A 27860-nucleotide genomic window follows, 5' to 3' on the forward strand; every position below is an offset into this window, starting at 1 on the left:
AATGTTGTTACATGAATGATCCACAGCTGTTTGTTTTTTTTTTAGTGATAGTTGTTCATGAGTCCCTTGTTTGTCCAGAACAGTTAAACTGCCCACTGTTCAAAAAACAAATCCATACACTTTGCAAATTATATTCTGTCCCACAAATGATTTGGTTTTTCAGCATTTTTGTGTATTTGAACCTTTTCCAACAATGACTGTATGATTTTGAGATCCAGCTTTTCACACTGAGAACAACTGAGGGACTAATGTGCAACTATTACATAAGGTTCAAACACTCACTGATGCTCCAGAAGGAACATGATGCACGAGAGCCGGGGGTGAAAATATTTTGAATTTGAAGATCAGGGTAAATTTGACTTATTTTGTCTTCAGGGAAACACATAAGTATCTAAACACATCAGTACTAAATGAGAAAAAATATGATATTTTGGCAAAATAACAAAAAATGTACACACCATTATTCTGCTCAAAAGTTTACACCCCTGGCTCTTCATGCATCATTTTTTTCCTTTTTCCTTCTGGAGCATCAGTGAGCGTTTGAACCTTCTGTAATAGTTACATATGAGTCCCTCAGTTGTCCCCAGTGTGAAAAGATGACAACAAAAAGGACCTGAAGGATTTTTCTGAAGAACAGCAGGCAGTTTAACTGTTCCGGACAAACAAGGGACTCAACTACTATCACTAAAAAAAAAAAAAAAATCTGTGGATCATTCAAGTAACAACATAGTATTAAGAATCAAGTGTGTGTAAACTTTATAATTGTAACAAATGTCCACTGAGACGGCGAGATGTGATGAACCCAAGTGCAGTTTATTTACAGTGACGATAATCCATAATCCAAACAAACAATCCAAACGTGAAATCCAAACAACAAACGTAATCCGAACAATGACGAGACTAGACTTGACTTGACTTGGCATGAAACAGACTTGACTTGATAACTTGACAAAGGCTTGACTTGGCATGAACAGACTTGACTTGACTTGACTTGACTTGATACAGACTTGACATAAACTTGACTTGATAAACACTCACCAAACAGCAGATACAACTTCATTACAACTTTAATACGCGACAGGGAACCATTCAAACACAAGGGCTATTTATACTAGACAATACAGGTCACATGACACAAACAACCAATGAGAATCAAGGAACAAGACCATAGCAACCAATCAGAACAAGACACATGGAACAAAGGGACCAATGGCAGGAATACATGAGGGAAGGGAAGCAAGACACAACAGCATGAAATGATTACATAATAAAAGACATGAAAACATGAACATGAAACAAAACCCCAAAACAAAACCAAAAACACCCGTTACAATAATACATTTAACTATTGTTTTCTCTTGTGAATTATATGTAAACATCTTTTATGTGAATGATCTTATTCAGGTCAGTACTAAGTAAAAACAATAACATGCATTTTGTATGATCCCTCTTATTTTGGTAAACTAATTATCATTTTGTAGAATGAGGTGTATGTAAACTTTTGACCTCAACTGTATGACACACCAGGCTCTTGAGAAACATTTATTCATACTTTGCATTGCATTTTATGTTCGTTGTAAGTAAGTCTACTGTTATGAAATCTCATTGAAATTTCATTTTACTTGGTGGCCATTGAAATATCACTAACTGCAGAAAATTGCATATTTTTGCTCAGTTTGGGACTCTGAATAAGTAGTATCCACCTTATTTTTGCTGTTAGTGTGGCCGCTGCCATTTGTAAATTTTATGGCTCTGGCTTCCGGTCTCATTCGCGTCGGCTTGTTTTGCTGCTTGATATTGCAAATTGGTGTGTCTTACCATATTATTGTACTTAATTTTGAACACACTGGTTTGTAATGCAAACAGTTTTACCGTTTACTGCACATTGTTATTTTTCTTGTTATTTCCCTAGAGCTGCTAATGAACCATAAGTCTCACGCATGCATTGAAGAATAAGGTGGATAAGGAGTATGAGCTCCATATATGAGCCATAAAAGCCTGAAAATGATTATATGCATCTTTTTTCATTGTATTTACTCTAAATTATTTTAAAAAGATATGGAATTCTATATTAACAGAAAAATGGAATGTATGATAGAAATGTGTATGCTTGATGTGCTTTTTTATACAGAAAATGAAAACTTGAATTGTAAAGAACAACATATTACACATTTGTTTATTTTATTAGGAAAATTCCATATACATAAGAAAAAGTGGGCTCAATGTAAACCACATTTTTCTCATTTTATTAATGACTTCAAATCGTATGTAAATCTCTTGGAACAAACAAAAACAAAAAAGCACTGAAAACATGTAATGCTCTAAAACATTGAAATTTATGTAATTTAATGTCTTTCTTTTTTCTCTGGCAGCTAATGTTAATTTAATATGAATATGTAATACCTCTTGTTCTTGTGGCATTGAATTAAGAAAAAAAAAAGAAGTTTCATTAGGAATAACTGTGAAAATATATATTTTTTTTTTCTTTATTTATTCGTAGTGAGGACTTGTCAGCATAGGATATGTAGCAGAAATTCACTTTCTAAAATAAACCTACGCTCACTTCAGTGTGTGACAACTTGCCCCGGTGTTCTATTTCATGCAATAGATGCAACCTACTTCCAAGACCCAGTAATCATCCATACAGTGGAATAGCCTCCACACGTTACCTCAAGAGTTAGCGCCCATTTTCCGTTCACACGCTCTCTCGGCACAGACACGTTCTCTCCTTGTGGCCAATCCCAGCATCAGCTGTCAGACGGATTACCTCAAGCCTGGAGTCGCCTAATACCCGTTTCGTTGGTGAGTTGTGAACAATTTAAAAGCGTGAGCGACGTTTAGAGGGTGTCCATAGTAGCCGACAGCACCAGCATCATCATCCTCTCTGGTTCACAGCCTTGAGGATCCTCAAGCATGTCGGGAGGCAAACACAGAGGAAGCACAAAACGCTGAAGTAGGCAGCAGCAGCGGCAGCAGCAGCACCACACCTTCCGCGATATTCCGAGCCTGTAGCTGGTGCGCTGGCGTCGGGTGGATTAGACATTGCGGATCCGACCTCCAGGATCCATAATGCCCGTTAATCAAGCTTGACACCACCGAAATGCTGCCGGGCTCTATTCAGATAACGGGAGAGGCGCTGTCCGGTGCTGAAATCAAAGACATATGCGACAGCCTGAAGGAGAACAGCGTGCGGCTGCTGTCGGTTCGCGGCTGTCAGCTGTCCGACCGAGACTTCGGCCGTGTGTGTCGCGGCGTGGCGGAGTCGCACTCTCTGGCTCAGCTCAACCTGAACCTCGGAGTGGTGTCCACCATCAGCCGGACCAAGCAGCTGGCAGATGCTCTGAAGGCCAACAGATCCGTTCAGACCCTCTTGTGAGTGCTTCTTTAACAATAGTTAGGCATGCAAACATCACTGTTAATATTATTACCAAAGGCTATTATTGAGGGGAAGTTCGAAGACATTTCGAAAACAAAATATCACTGGTGGGCTTTTTGACTTTGACAAAATGCAACCCCCAAAACACATCCAGCTGGTGTACAAATCAATCTTAAACTTTAAAATCAACATTGCGTGCTATCAATATTGTTGGCTCTTATGACAGATTGATTGCGCTGTTCTTCATTTGTGAATAGCTCAAATATGTATGCACAATGAAATATGTTATTATTATTATTATTTTAATTAGTTCTTAATTTGGGCTGTATGAAGATGAAGTAGGCTATAGGTCTAGATATTATTCGTGATTATGAAATTAAAGTTTAAAGATCTTCCATTGACATACATTGTTAGGGTGTTTGCTATCCAGTTCCAAGGGATTTCGATTACGTCACTGTAATATTAGCACACTGAATTGAGGCTGGTAGTGTTTCTCAGATCGTTTGCATACTGCATTCTGAATGGGCTTTTTACAAACATACAATTTTTAAAGATGTTTTTTTTTTTTAATGTGTGCTAAGCTTCTTTTTTTTTTTTTTTTTCATTTGCTATATGTGACCCTGGACCACAAAACCAGTCATAAGGTCATTTTAAGAGGAGACGCTGTTTTTGCATGCACCTATCAAGTTTGAGATTTTGGGCTTTTTGGTGTTTTCATAAATACTTTTTTTAGACTAGTGGAAAGAAAACATCCAAAAAACACTGTCAAGTGTTTCTTTTATAGCACTTTATCAATTTGTGTCAATAGGTTTCAATTACAATGCATTTTTTTTTAAAGGCTGTTTTTTCAAAATGATTTTTTTCTCCTACACTGAGCCATAAATCTCCACTTCAGTAGCACTTACACACACCAAACTTTACATTTTTATTCCTGTCTATATCCTGAAGGTTTTCCAGAGGGATTTGTTCATATATAATTGGCTTGATTTTTCGTTAAAAAGAAGTATACCAATAGCACACTTGAATAAACTTATTTTTCGTGAGGGCATTTACTCACCTTCATGTCGTTCCAAACTCCTAAGACCTTTGTTTATCATCGGAACACAAATTAAGATATTGTTTATGAAATCCGAGAGCTTTAGACAGAAATGCAACTAACACGTTCAAGGCCCAGAAAGGTAGGACATTGTTAAAATAGTCCATGGGACATCAGCAACCTTACATTTTTACAAAGCTACAAGAATACTTTTTGTGCACAAAGAAAACAAAAATAACAACTTTATTCAACAATTCTTCTCCTCCAAGTCACCATCCTCCGTCATTATCGTTTCTGGGCCATTATCGTTTTCTATCGTCAGTATACGTTTCTTGGCCTGGCAACATTTGATTTCCATTGCTGTCTATGCAGGATCAGAAAGCTCTCAGATTTCATCAAAATATCTTAATTTGTGTTCTGAAGATGAACGAAGGTCTTCCAGGTTTGTAATTAATAACAGAATTTTCATTTTTGGGTGAACCGTCCCTTTAAGGGCAGACACTGCAGGCAAAAACACTTTTCATGCACCTGTCAAGTTTGAGATTTTGGGCTTTTTGGTGTTTTATAAAGTGTTTTTTTTTTTTTCTCAGACTAGAGGATAGAAAACATCCAAAAGATACTGTTAAGTGTTTCTTTTATAGCACTTTATCTGTGTGTCAATAGATTTCAATTACGAGCATATTTTTAAAGGCCGTTTTCTCAAAATGAGTTTTTTCTCCTACACTGAGCCATGAATCTCCACTTTAGAAACACTTACAAACACCAAACTTGACATTTTTATTCCTGTCTATACCCTGAAGGTTTTTACAGAGGGATTTGATCATATATAATTTGCTTGGTTTTATATATTTTATTCCCCAAGAGATGGTAAATAATAATAATAATAATAATAATAATAATAATAATAATAATAATAACAGTGTTTCCTGTCTCTTCTACATTTTTTTCTGAATTATCTTGTGACGAAATGAGATACCCAAAATTCCCTCTGTAAAAACCTTTGACTCTAATATTTAAAAAAAAAAATATTTTAAAAAAATTAAACAAGAATTTTGAAACTGACTTCATCCAGTGTTTAGGTTTTTCTACTACAAAATGTATGCAAATTAGCGCATATTTCATTAAATAATGCATTATTTGCATATTTAAATCTAACATTTTAGAAAACTTGTAATACAAAATTTTTTTGCAATGATCAAAGTAATCAACCAACTGGGTAAGTAAGGTGATAGCTATTAGTTAAATTTTTACCCTATTCAACCGCCGTGTCTCACCTTAAAAATTTAGATTCATACATTTATACACTGAATAAATATTCAATTGATGTATGGTTTGTTAGGATAGGACAATATTGGTCTGAGATACAACATTTTAGGTTTAAGAAGTGTTGCAAAATTACGTCAACTACTGTTGAACACATTGATTTTTATTTGAATTGTAGTTTATTTAACCATTTATTTTTATGTCTTTGGAAGGTGTTTGTCTTTCAAACACATTAAAATGTTTTGTTGCCATCTGATATTCTTTCACCCAATGTTTCAAAAAGCCATAATCCACAATTAGTTTATTCTCGTACACAGCTGACAGAAACAAGAGCTTGAGTGTTTTGACAACAGCAAAGCGATTCTGCTGTGACATGTTTTTGTAATGCAGAACCAGCACTTGAAACATTTTTTGCTGACTTGAAAGCATTGTCATTTTCTTCAGGGGATGCAAATGTAGCACAGAACATAATGTCTGTCTCTGTCCGCTTTTCCTGTGCCTTTATAGTCTCCACGGAAGTCCACTTTTAGATGCGGGATTGGTCACCCTGAATGCAGCCCTTTCCACTCACCCCTCACTGGTGTCCTTGGATTTAGGGGACTGCATGCTGGGAGATGAGGCAGTCCGTCTCATTTGTGGCATGCTTCCTCCGGATGGAGCCAAATCGGGTAAAGCATCACAGCTTTAAGAGGAAACAGTGTTTACTAAAGACAGTTTCCATAGAAAAAAAATGCTTATACTTTATTTGTCTTTCTTACAGTGTAATTATACATTTAAGTGCTGAGTAATATTAATTAACAACATGTACTAACTAAAGTTGGGGTTAGGATTAAGGTTTGGTTTAGGGTTACTTAAATAATTGTTATTATAATATTAAATACATGTAACGTGTAACGAGGACACCTTAAAATAAATTGTTACCAAAAAACCTTTGTGATACATTAAGATTAATTACGCAGTTTTTAGTGTAATAAGTGTATATTACAGTATTTTTTTAGTTGGGGACAATACTATAGGAATGAAACTTGGATATATTTTAGAGTAGTCAATGTGCAGCTTGTTTAGCAGTATAGATTTACTGTCCTCTGAAAATAACTCAACATACAGCCATTATTGTCCAAATAGCTGGCAACAAAAGTGAGTACACCCTAATTGAACTTGTTCAAAGTGTCAATATATTGTGTTAGCACCATTGTTATCTGGCACTGCCTTAATCATCCTGGGCATGGAATTGACCAGAGCTGCACAGGTTGTTGCTGAGATCCTCTTCCACTCCTCACGGAGCTACTGGACATTAGACACATGGTGCTTCTCCACCTTATGCTTGAGGATGCCCCACAGGTGCTTAATAGGGTTCAGGTCTGGAGACATACTTGGCCACCCCATCACCTTCACCTTCAGCTTCCTCAGCAAGGCAGTTGTCATCTTGGTGGTGTGTTTGGGATCGTTATCATGTTGGAAAACTGCCATTCGGCCTAGTTTCTGGAGGGAAGGCATCATGTTCTGCTTCAGAATGTACAGTACATAATGGAATCCATGTTTTCCTCAATGAACTACAGCTCCCCAGTACCAGCAGCACTCATGCAGCCCCAGACCATGATGCTACCACCAGCATGCTTGACTGTAGGCAAGACACAATTTTCTTGGTACTCCTCACCAGGACATCGCCACACATGCTGGACACTATCTGAGCCAAACAAGTTTATCTTATAGTCTCATCAGACCACAGGACATGGTTCCAGTAATTCATGCTCTTGGACAGGTTGTCTTCAGCAAACTGTTTGTGGGCTTTCTTGTGAGCCAGCTTCAGATGAGACTTCCTTCTGGGTCGACGCCTATGCAAACTGACTGGTTGCAGTGTGCGACGTATGGTCTGAGCACTGACAAGCTGACCTTTTAGTTCTGCAATCTTTAAAGCAATGCTGGCAGCACTCATGCAACTGGTTTTTGAAGCCAGGTTCTGCATTTGACACACAGAACGAGTGCTCAACTTTGTTGATTGACCCTTGCAAGGCCTGTTCCGAATGGAACCCATCTTGGAAAACCTTTGTATGACCCTGATCACTGTAGTGTAACTCGGTTTCAGGGTGTTACTGAACCTCTAATAGCCTTGGCCATCTTTGTGGAGAGCAACAATTCTAATTCTCCAATCCTCAGAGAGTTCTTTGCCATTAGATGCCATGTTGAACATCCAGTGGTCAGTATGAGACAATTGTACTTAAAGCACCAAATTTTAACTGCTCTAATACAAGATACACAACTTTGTATGGTCCTGTCAAGCAGACAAAAACGTAAACATGATGAATAGGACATGTGGCTTTGCATAGTTAAACAACATACTGCTGTTATCACTTAGGGTGAGCTCACTTTTGTTGTCAGATATTTTGACAATAATGGCTGTATGTTGAGTTATTTTCAGAGGACAGTAAATCTATACTGCTATACAAGCTGCACATTGACTACTCTAAAATATATCCAAGTTTCATTTGTGTAGTATTGTCCCTTCAGAAGATATACTAAAATGGTTGCTGAAATGTGAGGGGTGTACTCACTTTTGTGAGATACTGTATATCAATATTTTCCAGAGATGCAAAACTAGATTAATGAACCTCAAAACTGTTTCGACTGACTAAATCTTCCAAAGGTTGAAATCAAAGCTTGTAAAATATTGATAAAGACTGTGTTTAAGGTTTTTATTGATTTTGAGAGTGTTTTGCTGTGTTTCATTTGGGAAAATTGGTACAATTCTATGAATAATGTATATCCAAATGAAAAAGACTATAGTAGTAGTTTTAAATCTAGCAGCAGGCTCGGATCTATGGTGAATTAACAATGTTCTTTTATGCGATCAATAATACTGCACAGGGCTTAAAGAGCTTACACTGAGTGCCAACCCAGCCATCAGCACGCAGGGTTGGGCTCGACTGGCCATCGCCGTGGCTCATAGCTCACAGTTACGGGTGCTCAACCTTGACTACAATCCCTTAGGTGAGTGGTTTTCTGTATGCTGGACATGATATATAGATATTGTTAACATTTTAAATCGGTATTAATAAGCTCAAGAGTTTACTTTAAATGTTTGTAAAAGTTAATGCATGTCTTGGTTTGACACAAATCTATTTAAGAATTAATTTAAGGAGGCAAGTCTTTCCCTGAAGTATAGTAGTCGGAATAGATGTTATATATTGAGACATTTATTTGCTGACCATTGCTCCCCGGTGAAATGAAACTGCCACCCAAGCGTACAAATGTTTCTTCCGGAGAAATGCAGGGTTGGCATTTTGAAAACCACTTGGTTTGCACCTTGCACCCTGAGTCTCTGTCTCAGCTTTTCTCATTGCTTGTTGTTTCCAGGGGATCAAATCGCTGGGATGCTGGCTGTCGCTGTCGCATCCAGTCGAACTCTTGAAGTTCTGGACTTGGAGGGAACCGGCCTCACCAATCAGTCAGCACAGGTATATTCCAAACTCAGAAGTACTTCCCGAAACATAGTGATATTAGAAAATATTTATTCAAATTAACTATTAAAAAATACCCAGATAGCACACGTACTTCTGCAAGATGTCTGTTAAAGATCGCTTGATCTGGAAAGCATCCGTTGTGTACAAACATCTGACAGACGCCTATAAGATTTCAGTTTTAAATACATTCTGAATCACAAACATCTAATAGATGTCTATTTGACATCTGATAGGAGACATCCTATAGACATATTGCAGATGAGCAAACAATCTAAAAAATACGTCTTGCAAATGAAAATGCAGACATCAAATACAGTCAAGCCCGAAATTATTCATACCCCTGGCAAATTCTGACTTAAAGTTACTTTTATTCAACCAGCAAGTTGTTTTTTGACCGGAAAGGGCACAGGCTTCTCCCAAAAGATAATAAGATGATGTACAAGAGGCATCATTGTGGAAAAAAATATTTCTCAGCTTTTATTTACGTTTGAACAAAAAGTGGCATGTCCAAAATTATTCATACCCTTTGCAAACCGTCACAGTCAGTGGGAAAATCCAAAGTTCTATACCATTCCAAATAGTTCAAGCTGCTCTAAAGCCTCCTAATTACCCTGATTCATTGGGAACAGCTGTTTTAATCAACTCAACAGGTGAAAAACAGAAGCTCTCTGCTGTTGGTTTGTGGACAGTCATGGCTAAGACAAAGGAGCTCACTGAGGACCTGCGGCTGCGTATTGTGGCTGCTCACAAGTCAGGAAAGCGCTGTAAGACCATATCTAAATGCAGAGCCAGACAGTAACAGAGTACATTTACTTGAGTACAGTACTTGAGTACAATTTTGAGGGATCTGTACTTTACTCGAGTAACATTTTTGGGGAGTACTCATGACTTTACTCAAGTACATTTGAGAGTCAAATATTGTACTCTTTACTCCACTACATTTATATCCATAACTGTGAGTACCCATTACTTCTTCTAAAAAAGGGAAAAATGAAAAATCTCGGAAACCCTCAATTTGTTGTTTCCCTCTCAAACGCGATTGGATTGTGCAGGCGCCACTGATTGGGACAGCCTATCAGCAATCACCTTCAGCTTTCCGCCAAAGTCAACTCCATAGTCAGATAATGATTTTGATAAGAGACGAAACCATGGATGAAGATGCAGCAGGTCCATCCCGGGAATGTGCCAACCCGTGGCCCCAGTTCAGAGTTGTGTCAGAACATTGCTATATTGCCTTCTTTGCTGGTTTAGGTTTATTGATTTGATTGATGAAAAAACAGAGAAACTCACTTGTACACTCAATTGTTAGCTGAATTTTCTTTTCTGATATTACACATTAATGTAAGCTGAGTATTTGCTTTGATGTTCTTGAGTATGCGGTGTGTTTACAACAGTCAGGTTCAAATGTGGGTGCAAAAAATCCATTAAAACTCTAGCAGAGGTTTGTCAGAGCGTTGCCATTGTGCTATTGCTAAATAAAGCAACATGGTAAAAAGATGAAAATGACTTGGTTTTACTTCCAATTCCTTTTACATTCTCCAAGGTATTAACATTAACATTTTTCATAACTCCATGTAGGATGTTTCTGTACATAAATGTAAGCACCGTGGCAGTAGCAATGCAATATTTAGAAAATGTACTCTTGTACTCTTGATACTCAAATACTTTTAAAAACAAGTACTTCAGTACTTTTACTTAAGTAGACATCTGACTGTAGTACTTTTACTTGTACTTGAGTAAAATTTAGCAAGGGGTATCTGTACTTTTACTCAAGTAATGAAGCTGTGTACTCTGTCCGCCTCTGTCTAAATGTTTTAAAGTTCCAGTGGCTACATTGCAAAGTATTATTAAAAAATACAAGATGTTCTGCACTGTGAAAAATCTCAGAGGACGTGGTCGGAAGCCAAAAGTGACACCTGTGCTGGCCAGGAGGATAGTGAGAGAGGTAAAAAAAGAATTCAAGGATCCCCACCAAGGCCATCCTGATGAATCTGGGCTCTGCTGGTGGCAACATCTCAAGGCAGACAGTCCAACGGACACTGCACACCGCTGGGTTCCATGGACGCAGACCAAGGATGTCCTCCCTGGTCTGCGTCCGTGAAACCTGCGTCCTCCAGATAAGGCACACAAAAGCCCGCTTGGCCTTTGCAAATGCTCATCTGGACAAAGAAGAACACTTCTGGTCTTCTGTTTTATGGTCAGATGAAACAAAAAACAAAACAAAAAAAACCTTCATTTGGTGTAAAAAAGGAGAAGCCTTCAACCCTAAGAACACCATCCCCACTGTCAAACATGGTGGTGGGAATCTAATGTGTTGGGGGTGTTTTTCAGCCGGTAGACCAGGGAACGTAATAACAGTAAACGGCACCATGAAAAAGGAGCAATACATCAAAATTCTCAACAACAACATCAGGCAGTCTGCAGAGAAACTTGGCCTTGGGCACCAGTGGACATTTCAGCACGACAACGACCCAAAACACACAGCAAAAGTGGTGAAGAAAAGGTTAGCAGATAAAAACATTAACATTTTGCAGTGGCCCAGCCAGAGTCCTGACTTAAATCCAATTGAGAATCTGTGGAGGGAGCTAAAGATCAGGGTGATGGCAAGGAGACCCTCCAACCTGAAAGAGTTGGAGCTCATCGCTAAAGATGAATGGGCAAAAATACCAGTGGAGACATGCAAAAAGCTGGTCAGCAGTTATAGGAAGGCTTTTCTATTGATTATTGAGAAGAATAATTTTGGACATGCCACTTTTTGTTCAAATGTAAATAAAAGCTGAAAAATATTTTTTTCCACAGTGATGCCTCTTGTAAGTCTTGTACGTGTACTACATCAGGGTATATATATATTACAGATTGCACACATACGTCTGCAAGATGTCTGTTAAAGATCTCTTGATCTGGAAAGCATCTGCCGTGTACAAACATCTGGCAGACGTCTGTAAGATGTCAGTTTTACTTACATCCTAAAAAATTAACATCTAATAGATGTCTATTTGATATCTATAAGGAAACGTCCTATAGATGTATTGCAGACGTTTCCTTTCAGATGTCAAATAGTCGTCTATTAGATGTCTTTACAATGTTTATGATTTAGAATGTATGTAAAACTGACATCTTAAAGACGTCTGCCAGACGTTTGTACAAAGCAGATGCTCTCCTGATCAAGCGATCTTTAACAGACATCTTGCAGATGTACGTGTGCTATATGGGTATATATACTATGTGTATGCCAGGTTAAAGAAAAAAAACGGTTAAAGGTCTTCTCTGATAGCACACATACATCTCGGAGACGTCTATTTGACGTCTGCATTTACATCTGGAAGGTGTATTAAAATGAGCATTTGTTCATCTGCAATACATCTATAGGACGTCTCCTATCAGATGTCATATAGACGTCTATTAGATGTCTTTAAGATTTTTATGGTTTAGAATGTATGCAAAACTGACATCTTACAGATGCCTGTCAGATGTTTGTACACCGCAGATGCTTTCCAGATCAAGAGATCTTTAACAGACATCTTGCAGACATACATCTGGGTTTAGTCTGCATTTAGTGTTTCTGATAGGTAGATTGTTCCAGAGTTTGGGCGCTAAATTGTAAAATATCAAATGGTTATATTTTTTAAATTGCAGCGGACGTGAGGGACTAAAATGCGATAAGAGCCTGCTCAAGTACTGAGGTGCTAAATCATTCAGGGGTAATTAGAGTAATTAGAAAGATTTTAAAAAGTATACGATGTTTAATTGGGAGCAAGTGCAGTGTTGACAGAACTGGGCTAATATGGTCAAACTTCTTGGTTCTAGTAAGAACTCTAGCGACTGCATTTTAGATCAGCTGGAGTTTGTTTATTAAGCACACAGAGCAACCACCCAATAAAGAAGTACAATAATCTGACTTTGAGGTCATGATTGCAGGTTTTAAAGGGATAGTTCACCCAAAAATGAAAATTAGCCCATTTTGTACTCATCCCCCAGGCATCCTAGGTGTATATGACTTCCTTCTTTCAGACGAATACAACCAGAGTTATAGTAAAAATTATCCTGGCATTTCCAAGCTTTAGAACGGCATTCTCTTCATCAGTCCAAAACAAGAAAATTGTATGATCTTTAATTACACTCCAAAACTATTAATATTAGGCATATTGATGCCTATTAGAATCTATTCTTTTCACCCGATTTCCCTGCCACTACTCCTGTATTACACCATGAAGTTCACTTTAATTTCTGAAAGCGTGAACTCTATTCATAGGACTTGTTGATTCAAATCAGTGATGAATTAAGTTCATGTGGGTAAGTGTTGTGCGATGCATGTAATGTAATCTGTGCAGTGGCTTTATTCATTTCACCCTTGAAAGGAGATAGAGCATGTAGATCAGATATGTGCTTTATAAACCAAAGGAGTAATTCAAAACCTTTTCCTATCACCACCTGCTAAAAAATAGCACTGTCTGGGAAAATAATGGATTAAGCACAACTTTAAGCCATAATTCCACTGTCACCCTCATGTCATTGCAGCCTCATTTGATTATCGTTTTTCTGTGAAACACAAAATGAGATGTTAAGCAGAATGTCTGGGTTTATTTGTGTTTCATGAAAGAAAGAAAATATCACAAGGTATACACTATACAGCATGACCTATGACATTACTAAATGGATGAACTATAGATCAAAATCATAGCAGGTTTCATCCAAATTGGTCTATTCTCTATGCTTTTCTTTGAGACTGTCAACAGAAGGTAGAATTGCCAGAGGATTATTATTTCATAAATCTCCACTAGAGGGCAAAGTTGTACAGAATATTTCTTATTTATGCTCTTATTCGTACTCTTGTCATGATGGTTGTAATTACAAAGTTTGGACCTTTGTTCTTAAAGGACACCATGAATTATTTTGTGTTGAATTTTGATGAAGGACATTATAAGACTTTCTGAATTTGATTGCTCCTCTTGGTGTCATGAGATGGTAAAATTTACATTGGTTCCACGCTTCAGGATCTCAGCAGGTGTGGTAGGTCAGTATTCAAACATTATACTGATTTGATGCACTGCTTTACAAGTAATATTGAGCATATGTGGACCTGTGGTTTCCTCCAAGGACAACTTATTATACAAATTATTGCAGAAATTGACTATTTAAGGGCACAATGTTATTTACTGTTATTTAGTGAATTTTCACTGGCGAATTTTCTCTTTTGTGTGAGCTGTGATCCACAACAGACATTGGATGGTTTTTTTTTTTTTTTTTTTTTTTTGCTGATGTGAGCCCACCCTAAACAATTAGTTCACTTCCAGAAAAAAAAATTCCTGATAATTTACTCCCATGTCATTCAAGATGTATGTTCATGTCTTTCTTTCTTCAGTTGAAAAGAAATTAAGGTTTTTGAGGAAATAATTCCATGATTTTTCTCCATGGTGACCAAAGTCCAAAATTGCAGTTTCAGAGCAGCTTCAAAGGGCTCTACACAATCCCAGTCAAGGAATAAAGGTCTTCTCTAGTGAAACAATCTGTCATTTTCTTAAAACAATAATATATATATATATATATATATATATAATTTTTTAACCACAGATGCTTGTTTTGCACCAGTCTGACATATCACTCTTATACATTATTAATCATGTTGGTAAGGTCACACGTGATGTAAGTGGAAGTCCCAACCCAGTGTTTACAAAGCGAACGTGCAAAGAAAGTCAAACGCCCTTTACAAAAAAGGTAAAACAATGATGTCGGACAATTTTTGAAGTTGGAGGAGTCAAACTTCAACAGATTAAGAACTAACCGCTCATGACCTTTCCAACATACAGGTGGATCTCAATAAATTAAAATGTGGAAAAGTTCATTTATTTCAGTAATTCAACTCAAATTGTGAAACTCGTGTATTAAATAAATTCAGTGCACACAGACTGAAGTAGTTTAAGTCTTTGATTCTTTTAATTGTGATGATTTTGTCTCACATTTAACAAAAACCCACCAAATCTCAACAAGTTAGAATATGGTGACATGCCAATCAGCTAATAAAACTTAAAACACCAGCAAAGGTTTCCTGAGCCTTCAAAACGGTCTCTCAGTTTGGTTCACAAGGCTACACAATCATGGGGAAGACTGCTGATCTGACAGTTGTCCAGAAGACAATCATTGACACCCTTCACAAGGAGGGTAAGACGCAAACATTCATTGCCAAAGAAGCTGGCTGTTAACAGAAAGTTGAGTGGAAGAAAAAAGTGTGGAAGAAAAAGATGCACAACCAACCGAGAGAACCGCAGCCTTGAGAGGCTTGTCAAGCAAAATCGATTCAAGAATTTGGGTGAACTTCACGAGGAATGGACTGAGGCTGGGGTCAAGGCATCAAGAGCCACCACACACAGACGTGTCAGGAATTTGGCTTCAGTTGTCATAAGCCACTCCTGAACCACAGATAACATCAGAAGCATCTTACCAGGGCTAAGGAGAAGAAGAAATTAATTGTTGCCCAGTGGTCCAAAGTCCTCTTTTCAGATGAGAGCAAGTTTTGTATTTCATTTGGAAACCAAGGTCCTAGAGTCTGGAGGAAGGGTGGAGAAGCTCAAAGCCCAAGTTGCTTGAAGTCCAGTGTTAAGTTTCCACAGTCTGTGATGATTTGGGGTGCAATGTCATCTGCTGGTGTTTGTCCACTGTGTTTTTAAAAAATCAAAGTCACTGCACCCATTTACCAAGACATTTTAGAGCACTTCATGCTTCCTTCTGTTGACCAGCTTTTTAAAGATGCTGATTTCATTTTCCAGCAGGGTTTGGCACCTGCCCACACTGACAAAAGCACCAAAAGTTGGTTAAATGACCATGGTGTTGGTGTGCTTGACTGGCCAGCAAACTCACCAGACCTGAACCCCAGAGAGAATTTATAGGGTATTGTCAAGAGGAAAATTAGAAACAAGAGACCAAAAAATGCAGATGAGCTGAAGGCCACTGTCAAAGAAAACTGGGCTTCCATTCCACCTCAGCAGCGCCACAGACAGATTACCTCCATGCCATGCCAAATTAAGGCAGTAATTAGAGCAAAAGGAGCCCCTACCAAGTGCTGAGTCCATATACAGTAAATGAACATACTTTCCAGAAGGCCAACAATTCACTAAAAATGTTTTTTTTACTGGTCTTATGAAGTATTCTAATTTGTTGAATTGGTGGGTTTTTGTTAAATGTGAGCCAAATCATCACAATTAAAAGAACCAAAGACTTAAACTACTTCAGTCTGTGTGCACTGAATTTATTTAATAAATGAGTTTCACAATTTGAGTTAAATTACTAAAATAAATAAACTGTAATGCGTGAAGAACTAGTGCAAGATGAGTATTTGTGGTTAAAAAGAATACACTTTTCTTTCTTTTTTCTTTTTTTTTTTTTACAAAATGAGCAATCGTTTCTCTAGATAAGACACTTATTCCTCGTCTGGGATTGTGTGGAGCCCTTTGAAGCTGCAGTGAAATTGCAATTTGGATCGTCAACCTACTGATCCCCACTGAAATCCACTAATCCTGGAATGTTTTTCTCAAAAACCTTAATTTCTTTTCGACTGAAGAAAGAAAGACATGAACATCTTGCATGACATGGGCGTGAGTAAATTATCAGGAAATTTATCCTTTGAGGCATACTAACACTAAGAAGAATTAAAATGCCCATTATCCATTAAATCCTACTAATTGTCCAATTTATTGAATATTTTGGCTAATTTGATTGTGCTTTTATCACTGAACATCTGTTGGTTCTGTATGGACCTGTGCAGCTTAGCTGAGAATCCAAAGAAGCATTTGGCTCTCGCTTTTTCTGCAGCAAGCCAGAGGCAAGAGAAGCCACTGACTCCATAATTACATTTGTTCATGGAAAATCCATTTATTTTTTTGCACTCAGTGATCTGATGCCACTACCTTTTCATATTACACTTGTGTAACTAAAGTTTACAGGTCATATGTCCTACTTGTCCAAATAGGTTGCAGTTGTGCAGCAAGAAATAAGGCTTAAAGGAATACTTCACCTAAAAATGAAAATGTTGTCATCATTTACTCACCCTCCACTTGTTCAAAACTTGAGTTTCTGCTCAACAGAAGAACAATACTTTCAAGAACATTAGGAACCTGCAAGTAAAAGATAAACTATCCCTTTAAGGGGAATTCACACCCTCAAGTTTATTCAAGTGCGCAATTAGTATACTTCCTTTAAACTAAAAAACAGGAAAGTATACTTTTAGTCTACTTCTCAGAAGTGTGCTTTATATACTTCTCAGAAATATACTTAAAATGACATGTATCTGTTTCTTCATTGTTTATATGCGTCATCTTCTGTACAAATTTCCAAAACACAAGTGAAGAAACCGAAACAACAGATGCTTCCACATGTAATCTAACACAATCGTCAGAGATAAAACAGCATCAAAACCATACATATGTAAAACTGTGTAACGTTATGGAATAAAATGTCGACCTATGAAGAGGTAATAATGACTGTCAAGCTTTGGGGTGTTGTACACTTTCAAGTATACTACAAGTACACTGATATTTGTATACTTACTACATAAAGTATACTTAAAAATATACTTGAACTTTACTAAGTATACTTAATAAAATAAACTTTAAGTATACTTTGTTTTGGTAAGGTCAAGTACATCAGAAGTTTCCACGAGATTTGCATTTGTGGTCAAAACACTTTATTATAATAATTATATCGCAATATCTATAGAAATCTAAGGTAAATATTAGAGGGATCCAAAGAGTTCTTCCAAAAATGAAAATTCTGTCATTACCCTTTCCAAAAAGAAGTATACTTCAAGTATATTTTTAAGTATACTTTATGTAGTAAGTATACAAATATCAGTGTACTTGTAGTATACTTTTAAGTGTACTATTTCAATACTCCTTGGAACTAAATTAGCCCACTTTCTAGTATATAAAAGTATACTTTTAAGTATAACAGTAGTAAACTTTGAGTACACAACTAGTTTACATCTATGCTTTTAGTTTGTACTGCAAGTATACTAAAAGTGAATGTATAGGTATACTGAGGTTTACTAATTAAATACTTTATGCATTTTTAGTACACTTTGAAGTATAGTCTCAGTAAACTACTAGTTTGGTAGTTTTATACTGCAAGTATACTTATAAGTTTTCTTTAAGTGAACTTTACATCATACTATACTATCGTGTCCCTATTTAGGTATTCATTTGTATATATTTTGTTAAATGAATATCTGAACATACAAAACATCAAAAGAACAGGGTATCTGCTTGTAAACAAAAACATTTTATTCTAGCTTCATGCATTCTTTTTTACAAACACTCGAAAGTTTCATAAATAAATAAACAACTTTGAGCAAAAAGCTAAAAATACAAAAAGACTACTCATGATAATCAAAACATAGGTGGAGTCGATCAACACCCCAAAGCTTGACAGTCATTGGTTTTGATGCTGTTTTATGTCTGACGAGTGTGTTAGATTACATGCGGAAGCATCTGTTGTTTCGGTTTCTTCTTCACTTGTGTTTTGGAAATTCTGTACAGAAGATAACGCATATAACAATGAACACGGATTCTCCGAGCGCAAGTATATTAGACTTTTTTTGTAGTATAAGTCAAGTATACTTAAATGTCATTTTAAGTACATTTCAGAGAAGTATATAAAGCAGACTTCTGAGAAGTACATAAAAAGTAGACTGAAAGTATACTTTCATATTTTTTTAGTTAAAAAGTGTCAGGGTTAGCAAGAAGGGACCCAAATGCAGAGTGAATAAGACAGACATATTTATTAACACAGGTTCAGGGGTGCACAGGGGTGAACAATCTTGAGCTCCAATCCAGCTAAGAGAATTGTGCCTCCAGAGATGGACAATCTGGAGAACAGTACCATACATATGGCCAAACCAGGCAGAAGACTGAGGGGAACGCCAGAGCAGAAAATGCCAGAGCTAGCAGTCAGAGTGACGGGATGCAAAGCAGGCCAGAATCAGAGTTAGAATCTCAGCACCAGGCTTGGTTGGCAAGCTGCCCAGGAGGACCAACAGGCAGGGAGTCTCAGGCTGGGAGGTCAGGACTGGAGGGAACACACAGCACAAACATACAACATTCAAGACCACACGACACTAATCAGCACAACACAGGGAGAAACATGTAATATGTAAAAAAGGAAAAAAAAAAAAAAAAGCAAAACAAAAAAAGGTAAAAATGAATATCTGAATTTAAACTATAAAAAGTAAAAAGTATTAAATCCAAATAAAACAAGACAAAAGAACTACTAAAAATAATATAAGTAAATATTAGCAAGAAAGCTAAAAGGTATAAATTAAGAACAAAAGCAACAAAACTGCAGCAAGGATACACCAAACTACAAGGCAGGACTGGAATATAGAGCAGCAAGTGAGCACTGTCTCTATGACACAAGACGAACCCGCAAACACTGAAGGAGAAACAGCACAATATAAAGGGAGAAAGGTAATGAGGGCCAGGTGAGCACAATTAGAAGAAACGAGGACAAGACAAGGGCTAAACAAGAGGGCGTGACCAAGGGAAACAAGGAGGTGGGACCACAGGAACACATGGTAGACACAAACAAAGACAAAGCCATGTGTTAAGACACAAGATAAACAAAGAAACATTAAACAAAGACAGCACAGACAAAGCTGCCAGGGCAGAGCCCTGACAGTACCCCCCTCCCAAAGGACGCCACCTGGCGTCCAAACCAGTCCAAGGAGGTGGTGACACAACAGGAAACAAAGGGGGTACCAACTGGGGGGGTGGGCTGGGACTAAAACTTGGAGTTACAGGGCGGCCAGAAAACATAGGAGGTAGGACTGGGAGGGAAGAAAGGGATCCCGGGAAATAATTTGGGACAGACCAGGGAGGTGCTGGCTTTGGGAACTCATAAGGGCTAGGTAATAGGGAGGGTGGGATGGGGGCCTTGTTGGTGGTCCTACTAGAGACATGGGCTTGTTTTACTGGTGGAGTCTTGAAAATAGCCCTAGTGGTCTCTTGACTAGTGAAGGACTTGGGGACAAACTCAGGAGCCATGACTGCACTGGCAGGGAGGGTGAATCCTTGGGAAGCAGGCTCAGGGGATGCCAGAATAGTCTTAGGTACTGACTTGGAAGCACTTTCCAGGGCTTCAGGGGCAGACACTGGGCTTGATTCTGACGTGCCCTCCTGGGCTGCAGACATGGGGCTAGACTCAGACGTGCCCTCCTGGACTGCAGGGATAAACACTAGGCTTGATTCTGGCATGCCCTCCTGGGCTGCAGGGACAGACACGGGGCTAGGCTCTGACGTGCCCTCCTGGACTGTAGGGATAAACACTAGGCTTGATTCTGGCGTGCCCTCCTGGGCTGCAGGGATAAACACTAGGCTTGATTCTGGCGTGCCCTCCTGGGCTGCAGGGATAAACACTAGGCTTGACTCTGACTTGCCCTCCTGGGCGGCAGGAAAAGGCTCAGGGTTTGATTCTGATGTGCCCACCTGGGCTGCAGGAACAGGGCTTGATTCTGACGTGCCCTCCTGGGCTGTACTAATGGTCTCTGGAGACTGCTGGACCGAAGATGACTCTGCAGGCTCCTGGAACGGAGCGGATTCTGGAGAGAACTCAAGGGCTGGAGATAACACTGAAGTTAAAGCAGGCTCTCTGACTGGCCTCTCTGAAGCAGGCTCTGAGGACATGACAGGCCTTCTTGGGCATTACAGGATTAACTGGAGGTTCAGGAAAAGTTACCTGGATAGTCACAGTCTCCTTCACCAGGGATGAGACAGCTGGTGAAGTGGGTAGCTTAGGGTTTGGTTCCACCAGGTTACGTACATCTGGGACCACTGGATATTGGACAACCTTAAAAGTGATTGCCGCTGACTTGACCATCTCTGGAATGAAAGGCCCGGTCTCGACTGGCTCTGGAAAGACAGGATCAGGTTCGACTGGTTCCAGAATGACTGGACCGGGCTCAACTTGCTCAGAGACGGATGCAGCATCTTGGGCCGCTCTCCTTGACCTATGCTTCCTTGGAGTCAGAAGATGATCTGGGACTTGACTTAGCATGGGTAAGAGAACTGGTTGGTTGCTGCAGTCTGGCTCTGGGATGAACTCTGACTGCTTCAGGACTGGCACTGGCTCTGGAACGCCCTCGAGGACAGCTGAAACTCCCTCCTGGGCTGAAGTAATAGGCTCAGTAGCTGACTCTGGAACGCCCTCGGGGGCAGCTAAAACACCCTCCAGGGCTGACAGAATGGATTCAGTAGCTGACTCTGGAACACCCTTGGGGGCAGCTGAAATGCCTTCCTTGGCTTCAGGAATAGGCTCAGTAGCCAAATCTGGAACGCCCTCAGGGGCAGCTGAAAAGCCCTTAGGGGCTGCAGGAATTGCCTCAGTAACCGACTCTGGAACGCCCCCAGGGGCAGTTGAAATGCCCTCTGGGGCTGCAGAAATAGGCTCAATAACTGACTCTGGAACACCCTCAGGGGCAGTTGAAACGCCCTCTGGGGCTGCAGGGATAGACTCAGTAGCTGACTCTGGAATGCCCTTGGGGGCAGCTGAAAAGCCCTTAGGGGCTGCAGGAATAGGCTCAGTAACTGACTCTGGAACACCCTCAGGGGCAGTTGAAACGCCCTCCAGGGCTACAGGAATTGCCTCAGTAGAAAGTAAATCACTGACCTTCCTCCTCCGTTTACAAGGTAGCTCTGGGATGAGCTTTGGAGTCAACATTGGAGCGGACTTGAGGGCTAGTGCATACTCAGACATCTCAGCGAGGACAGCTTCAAACTCAATTGCCTGTGGGATGACTGTAGCATTCTCAACCAGCTCAGGGAAGACCGGATTTAGTTTGGTTACCTCTGCAGTGACTGTGGTTGACTCAGTGATGGCTACAGCATTCCGGACAGCTCTCTTCCTTCTCAGCCGGCGCTTGTGTGGGAGACAAAAGAGGGAGCAGATCTCGATTCAATGAGGAAGGGACGGTGGGATGGTCAGTGGTGGAGGATTCTGGTGGTGAAAGGATTTGCCAGTCTTTGCGATGATGCACATAGTTGGAGAAATTCCAGAAGTCTAAAATCCTCAGTTGCTCAATCTCCCACTGTGGCAAGGGGTCATCCAAGCAAAGATTGAAGGCATCCTTAAGAGCCGCATCGTCGTACTCCAAGCCCCTGGCCATAGTCCAGAAGAATTGGGCAAAACACCGCACCTCTCGGCCCTGCTGGCGAAGCGAGGCCACACACTGCTGAAGTGCCAGCCTCCCTTGAGCAGTTGCAGGAGGAATTATTTTTATACTCATTCTGCTGGGTCCTTGTTATGGCGGGTTCGTAATGTCAGGGTTAGCAAGAAGGGACCCAAATGCAGAGTGAATAAGACAGACAAATATTTATTAACACAGGTTCAGGGGTGCACAGGGGTGAACAATCTTGAGCTCCAATCCAGCTAAGAGAATTGTGCCTCCAGAGATGGACAATCTGGAGAACAGTACCATACATATGGCCAAACCAGGCAGAAGACTGAGGGGAACGCCAGAGCAGAAAATGCCAGAGCTAGCAGTCAGAGTGACGGGATGCAAAGCAGGCCAGAATCAGAGTTAGAATCTCAGCACCAGGCTTGGTTGGCAAGCTGCCCAGGAGGACCAACAGGCAGGGAGTCTCAGGCTGGGAGGTCAGGACTGGAGGGAACACACAGCACAAACATACAACATTCAAGACCACACGACACTAATCAGCACAACACAGGGAGAAACATGTAATATGTAAAAAAGGAAAAAATAATACAAAAAAAATAAATAAAATAAAAGCAAAACAAAAAAGGTAAAAATATCTGAATTTAAACTATAAAAAGTAAAAGTATTAAATCCAAATAAAACAAGACTAGAAACAAGACAAAAGAACTACTAAAAATAATATTTTAAGTAAATATTAGCAAGAAAGCTAAAAGGTATAAATTAAGAACAAAAGCAACAAAACTGCAGCAAGGATACACCAAACTACAAGGCAGGACTGGAATATAGAGCAGCAAGTGAGCACTGTCTCTATGACACAAGACGAACCCGCAAACACTGAAGGAGAAACAGCACAATATAAAGGGAGAAAGGTAATGAGGGCCAGGTGAGCACAATTAGAAGAAACGAGGACAAGACAAGGGCTAAACAAGAGGGCGTGACCAAGGGAAACAAGGAGGTGGGACCACAGGAACACATGGTAGACACAAACAAAGACAAAGCCATGTGTTAAGACACAAGATAAACAAAGAAACATTAAACAAAGACAGCACAGACAAAGCTGCCAGGGCAGAGCCCTGACAAAAAGAAGTATACTAATAGCACACTTGAATAAACTCACCTTCATGTCGTTCCAAACCCGTAAGACCTTTGTTTATCATCGGAACACATATTAAGATCTTTTTTATGGAATCTGAGAGCTTTCTGACCCTCCATAGACAGAAATGCAGAAAGGTAGGACATTGTTAAAATAGTCCATGGGGCATCAGTGGTGCAACCTTAAATTTCGAGAATACTTTTTGTGCACAAAGAAAACAAAAATAACAACTTTATTCAACAATTCTTCTCCTCCAAGTCACCGTCCTCCGTCATTATCGTTTCTGGGCCATTATTGTTTTCTATCGTCAGTATACGTTTCTGGGTCTGGGAACATTTCAGTTGCATTGCTGTCTATGCAGGATCAGAAAGCTCTCAGATTTCATCAAAATATCTCAATTTGTGTTCTGAAGATGAACGAAGGTCTTCCAGGTTTGTAATTAATGACAGAATTTTCATTTTTGAGTGAAGCGTCCCTTAAAGGGCAGACACTGCAGGCAAAAACACTGTTTTCATACACCTGTCAAGTTTGAGATTTTGGGATTTTTGGTGTTTCATGAAGTGTATTTCAGACTAGAGGATAGAAAACATCCAAAAGACACTGTTAAGTGTTTCTTTTATAGCACTTTATCTATTTGCGTCAATAGATTTCAATGACAATACATATTTGTAAAGGCCGTTTTCTGTCATTATGGAGTGACAAAATGAGATACCTAAAATCCTCTCTGCAAAAACATTTGACTCTAATATGTCAAAAAAAAAATTAAACTAGAATTTAAAACTGACTTCATCCAGTGTTTAGATTTTTGTACTAGAAATGTATGCAAATTAGTGCATATTTCATTAAATAAAGCCTCATTTGCATAATAAACCTAACAATTTAGAAAACTTGTAATGCAAAAAATGTTTGCAGTTATCAATGTAATAAATTAACTGGGTAAATAATGTGATAACTATTTTTTTTTTTTTTTTACCCTATTCACCTGCAGTGTCTCACCTTAAATAAATGAATAGTGCTATCATTCACATTCACCTTTATTTTGTGTTTTCAAGATCATAGCTGTACGAAAGTGCACAAAAGTATGTATGTGTATTATTAACACAATATCAATACTGAGTTTAAAAAATGTCAAAGCTATGGTCAATACTGGTGCATTGCAGCACTCTTACTGTTAGGAGTGCAGACAGCGAAGTTCACATAATGCACCTGCTGATCGAGTTGAAACATCTACTTGCAACCAACAGCACAGAGATTTCATTTGCACCTAATTTCCTCCCTTCATATGTAATATTTTATGCTTTGAGTGTATTTTTCGTCATGCCCTTGCTTGTTTCTCTATGGTCAGGTCTTCCTAGACATGGTGGAGAACTACCCCACCAGCCTGCGTGTACTGGTTCTAGCAGAGAACGACATCAGTCCTGAGCTGCAGCAGCAGATCTCAGATCTCCTCTCTGAGGGCGAGGAGGAGGAGGATAAAGACGGAGAGGCGCGCGGAAGCTCGGTGACCCCCAGGGAGAAACCCGCCTGGGTTCCCCACAGCAGTAAGGGCTGACCAGCCTCACTCTCTCAGCCTGTTCTCTTTGCTTCAAGACTGTTTCATTTAGATTTCTCTTCCGCTTTTCTCTTTCCCTCTTTGTGTGTGGATGACTTTCCTGGAGTAACTGGTTCTAAGAGGCTGGGGCAAAAGGGAAGTACAGAAAATCACATTTCTCATGCATTACTTAGGAGAGAGCATTTCTACTTACGAAATAGAAATATGAATTTCTTATAATGGCCAAGTTGTGAGTTCTCTGTCCTGTATATCCTAAAGTCATTAGACTTAGAGGTTATTATTAGTAAGGGTACATTTTAAAGGAATAGTGCAGTCAGAAATGATAACTCTGTCATCGCAGGTCACTCCAAACCTGTTTGACTTTCTTTTTTGTGCAAAGGGGGAGTTTTGGAAGCAAATCCTGGCCATTCTTTTCCATATAATGAAAGTGAATGGAGACTAATGGAGCTAAAAGGATCAAACTAGTTGTCCATATCACTAAAACCAGTGACGTCAATGATGTTGATGCCCCATTTTGTATAAAAGACTGTTATAGTCAATGCTTTTCAGAACAATAGCTTACATTTCTGTTGTATACAGTTGAGGTCAAAAGTTTACATACACCCTGCAGATAAATAAGAGGGATCAAACAAAATGCATGTTGTTTTTTTATTTAGTACTGACCTGGATAAAATATTTCACATGAAAGAAAATAATAGTTGAATTTATTTTTTTGTTCAGTGATAGTTGTTCATGAGTCCCTTGTTTGTCCTGAACAGTTAAACTGCCCAGAAAAATCCTTCAGATCCCACAAATTCTTTGGTTTTTCAGCATTTTTGTGCATTTGAACCCTTTCCAATTATGACTGTATGATTTTGAGATCCATCTTTTCACACTGAGAACAACTGAGGGACTAAAATGCAACTATTACAGAAGGTTCAAACACTCACTGATGCTTCAAAAGTAAAAACCATGCATTAAGAGCTCTACACGATCCTAATATTTGCCTAAATATATATATTTTTTTCATTTAGTACTGCCCTTCAGAAGCTACAGAAGATATGTGTTTCCCAGAAGACAAAGCTAAATTTACCCTGAACTTCAAATTCAAAGCTCTTAATGCTTCATTTTCCTTCTGGAGCATCAGTAAACATTGGAACCTTTTGTAATAGTTGCATAGTCCCTCAGTTGTCTTCAGTGTGAACAGATGGATCTCAAAATCATACAGTCAATGTTGGAAAGGGTTCAAATACACAAAAATGCTAAAAAAAAAACAAAAAAAAACAAAGAATTTGTGGGACCAAATGGATTTTTCTGAAGAACAGCAGGCAGTTTAACTGTTCAGGGCAAACAAGGGACTCATGAACAACTTTTACTAAACAAAAACACAGCTGTGGATCATTCAGGTAGCAATATTGTATTTAAGGATGAAACGTGTATAAATTTGTGAAAACTATTATTTTTTAAACTATTATTTTCTCTTGTGGAGTATATGTAAATGTCTTTCATGTGAAATATCTTACTCAGGTCAGTACTAAATAAAAAATAACTTGCATTTTGTATGATCCCTCTTATTTTGGTAAAAAATAATTAACATTTTGCAGATTCTACAAGGTGTATGTAAACTTTTGACTGTATATTAATGATTTTTGATATAACATAACAATATAAGTCACATGGATTAAAAGGTTTAGTTTACCCAAAAATAAAAATTAGCCCATGATTTTCTCATCCTCAAGCCATCCTAGGTGTATATAGACTTTTTTTCTTTCAGGTGAATACAATCAGGATTGTATTAAAAAATGTCTTGGCTCTTCTGGCAGTGGATGGCTGTTGAGATTAAATAGTAAAGTAGAAGTTAATAAAGGGGGCTAATAAAGGCCTTCTGAAGTGAATCGATGCGTCTGTGTACGAAAAATATCCTTATTTAAAACTAAGCGCAAGCTACAAATTAATTATGAATTAGAAGTACAAAACAAGGATTTGTCAGAGGATTTGAATATAAGCCAAGAGGAGAAAAACTTGGTTCTCGAGAGACTAGCATATTCTCACCAGAGCTTACATTTAAGTTCTACGCCACTCTCTTGTGAACACGTGTACGACAGTTAGCGGAATTTAGAGATTATGGTTTATAAAGCTTTAAATATAGATATTTTTATTACAAAAAATATCGCTTCAGGAGGCCTTTATTAATCCCCCGGATCTGCGTGGAGTACTTTTTATGATGGATGGATGCACTTTATTGGACTTCAAAATCTTAACACCAATTCACTGCCATTATAAAGCTTGTAAGAGCCAGGACATTTTTTTTTAATATAACTCCGATTGTATTAGTCTGAAAGAAGAAAGTCATATACACCTTGGATGGCTTGAGGGTGAGTAAATCCTAGGGTGATTTTCATTTTTGGGTGAACTGTCCCTTTAAAATGATCAAAATTGACAGTAAAGATGTTTACATTGTTACAATATTACAATATTTTAAATAAATGCTATTCTACTGAACAATTATTCATCAAAGAATCCTAAAAAACATATCCCAGCTTCCACAAAAATTAAGCTGTTTTCAATATTGATAATTCCTGAGGATCATGTGACACTGAAGACTGGAGTAATGATGCTGAAAATTCAGCTTTGATCACAGGAATAAATTACATTTTAAAATGTATTCCAATAGAAATCAGTTATTTTAAATGATAATAATATTTCACATTATTACTATTTTTACTGTACTTTTGATCAAATAAATGCGGCCTTGGTTAGCATAAGAACAATAGCGTATATATATATATATATATATATATATATATATATATATATATATATATATATATATATATATATATATATATAAAAAACAGCCAGGATGTTCTCCAAAAATACATTGGGTCAAAGAAAGTCATAC

At 38.5% G+C, this 27860-nt stretch overlaps 1 protein-coding gene across 1 annotated transcript; it reads left to right on the forward strand.

Moving 5' to 3' along the window:
• The first annotated feature begins 2687 nt into the window (after nucleotides 1-2687).
• Nucleotides 2688-27740, forward strand: lrrc73 (leucine rich repeat containing 73). Its single transcript, XM_073835194.1, has 6 exons — nucleotides 2688-3372; nucleotides 6183-6343; nucleotides 8541-8663; nucleotides 9030-9130; nucleotides 24773-24968; nucleotides 25086-27740. The coding sequence occupies exons 1-6, from the start codon at nucleotides 3101-3103 to the stop codon at nucleotides 25196-25198; spliced, it is 966 nt and encodes a 321-aa protein (XP_073691295.1). The 5' UTR covers nucleotides 2688-3100; the 3' UTR covers nucleotides 25199-27740.
• Nucleotides 27741-27860: the final 120 nt, after the last annotated feature.

Source organism: Garra rufa, chromosome 2 (genome assembly GCF_049309525.1).
Source record: "Garra rufa chromosome 2, GarRuf1.0, whole genome shotgun sequence".
Lineage (NCBI taxonomy): Eukaryota > Metazoa > Chordata > Actinopteri > Cypriniformes > Cyprinidae > Garra > Garra rufa.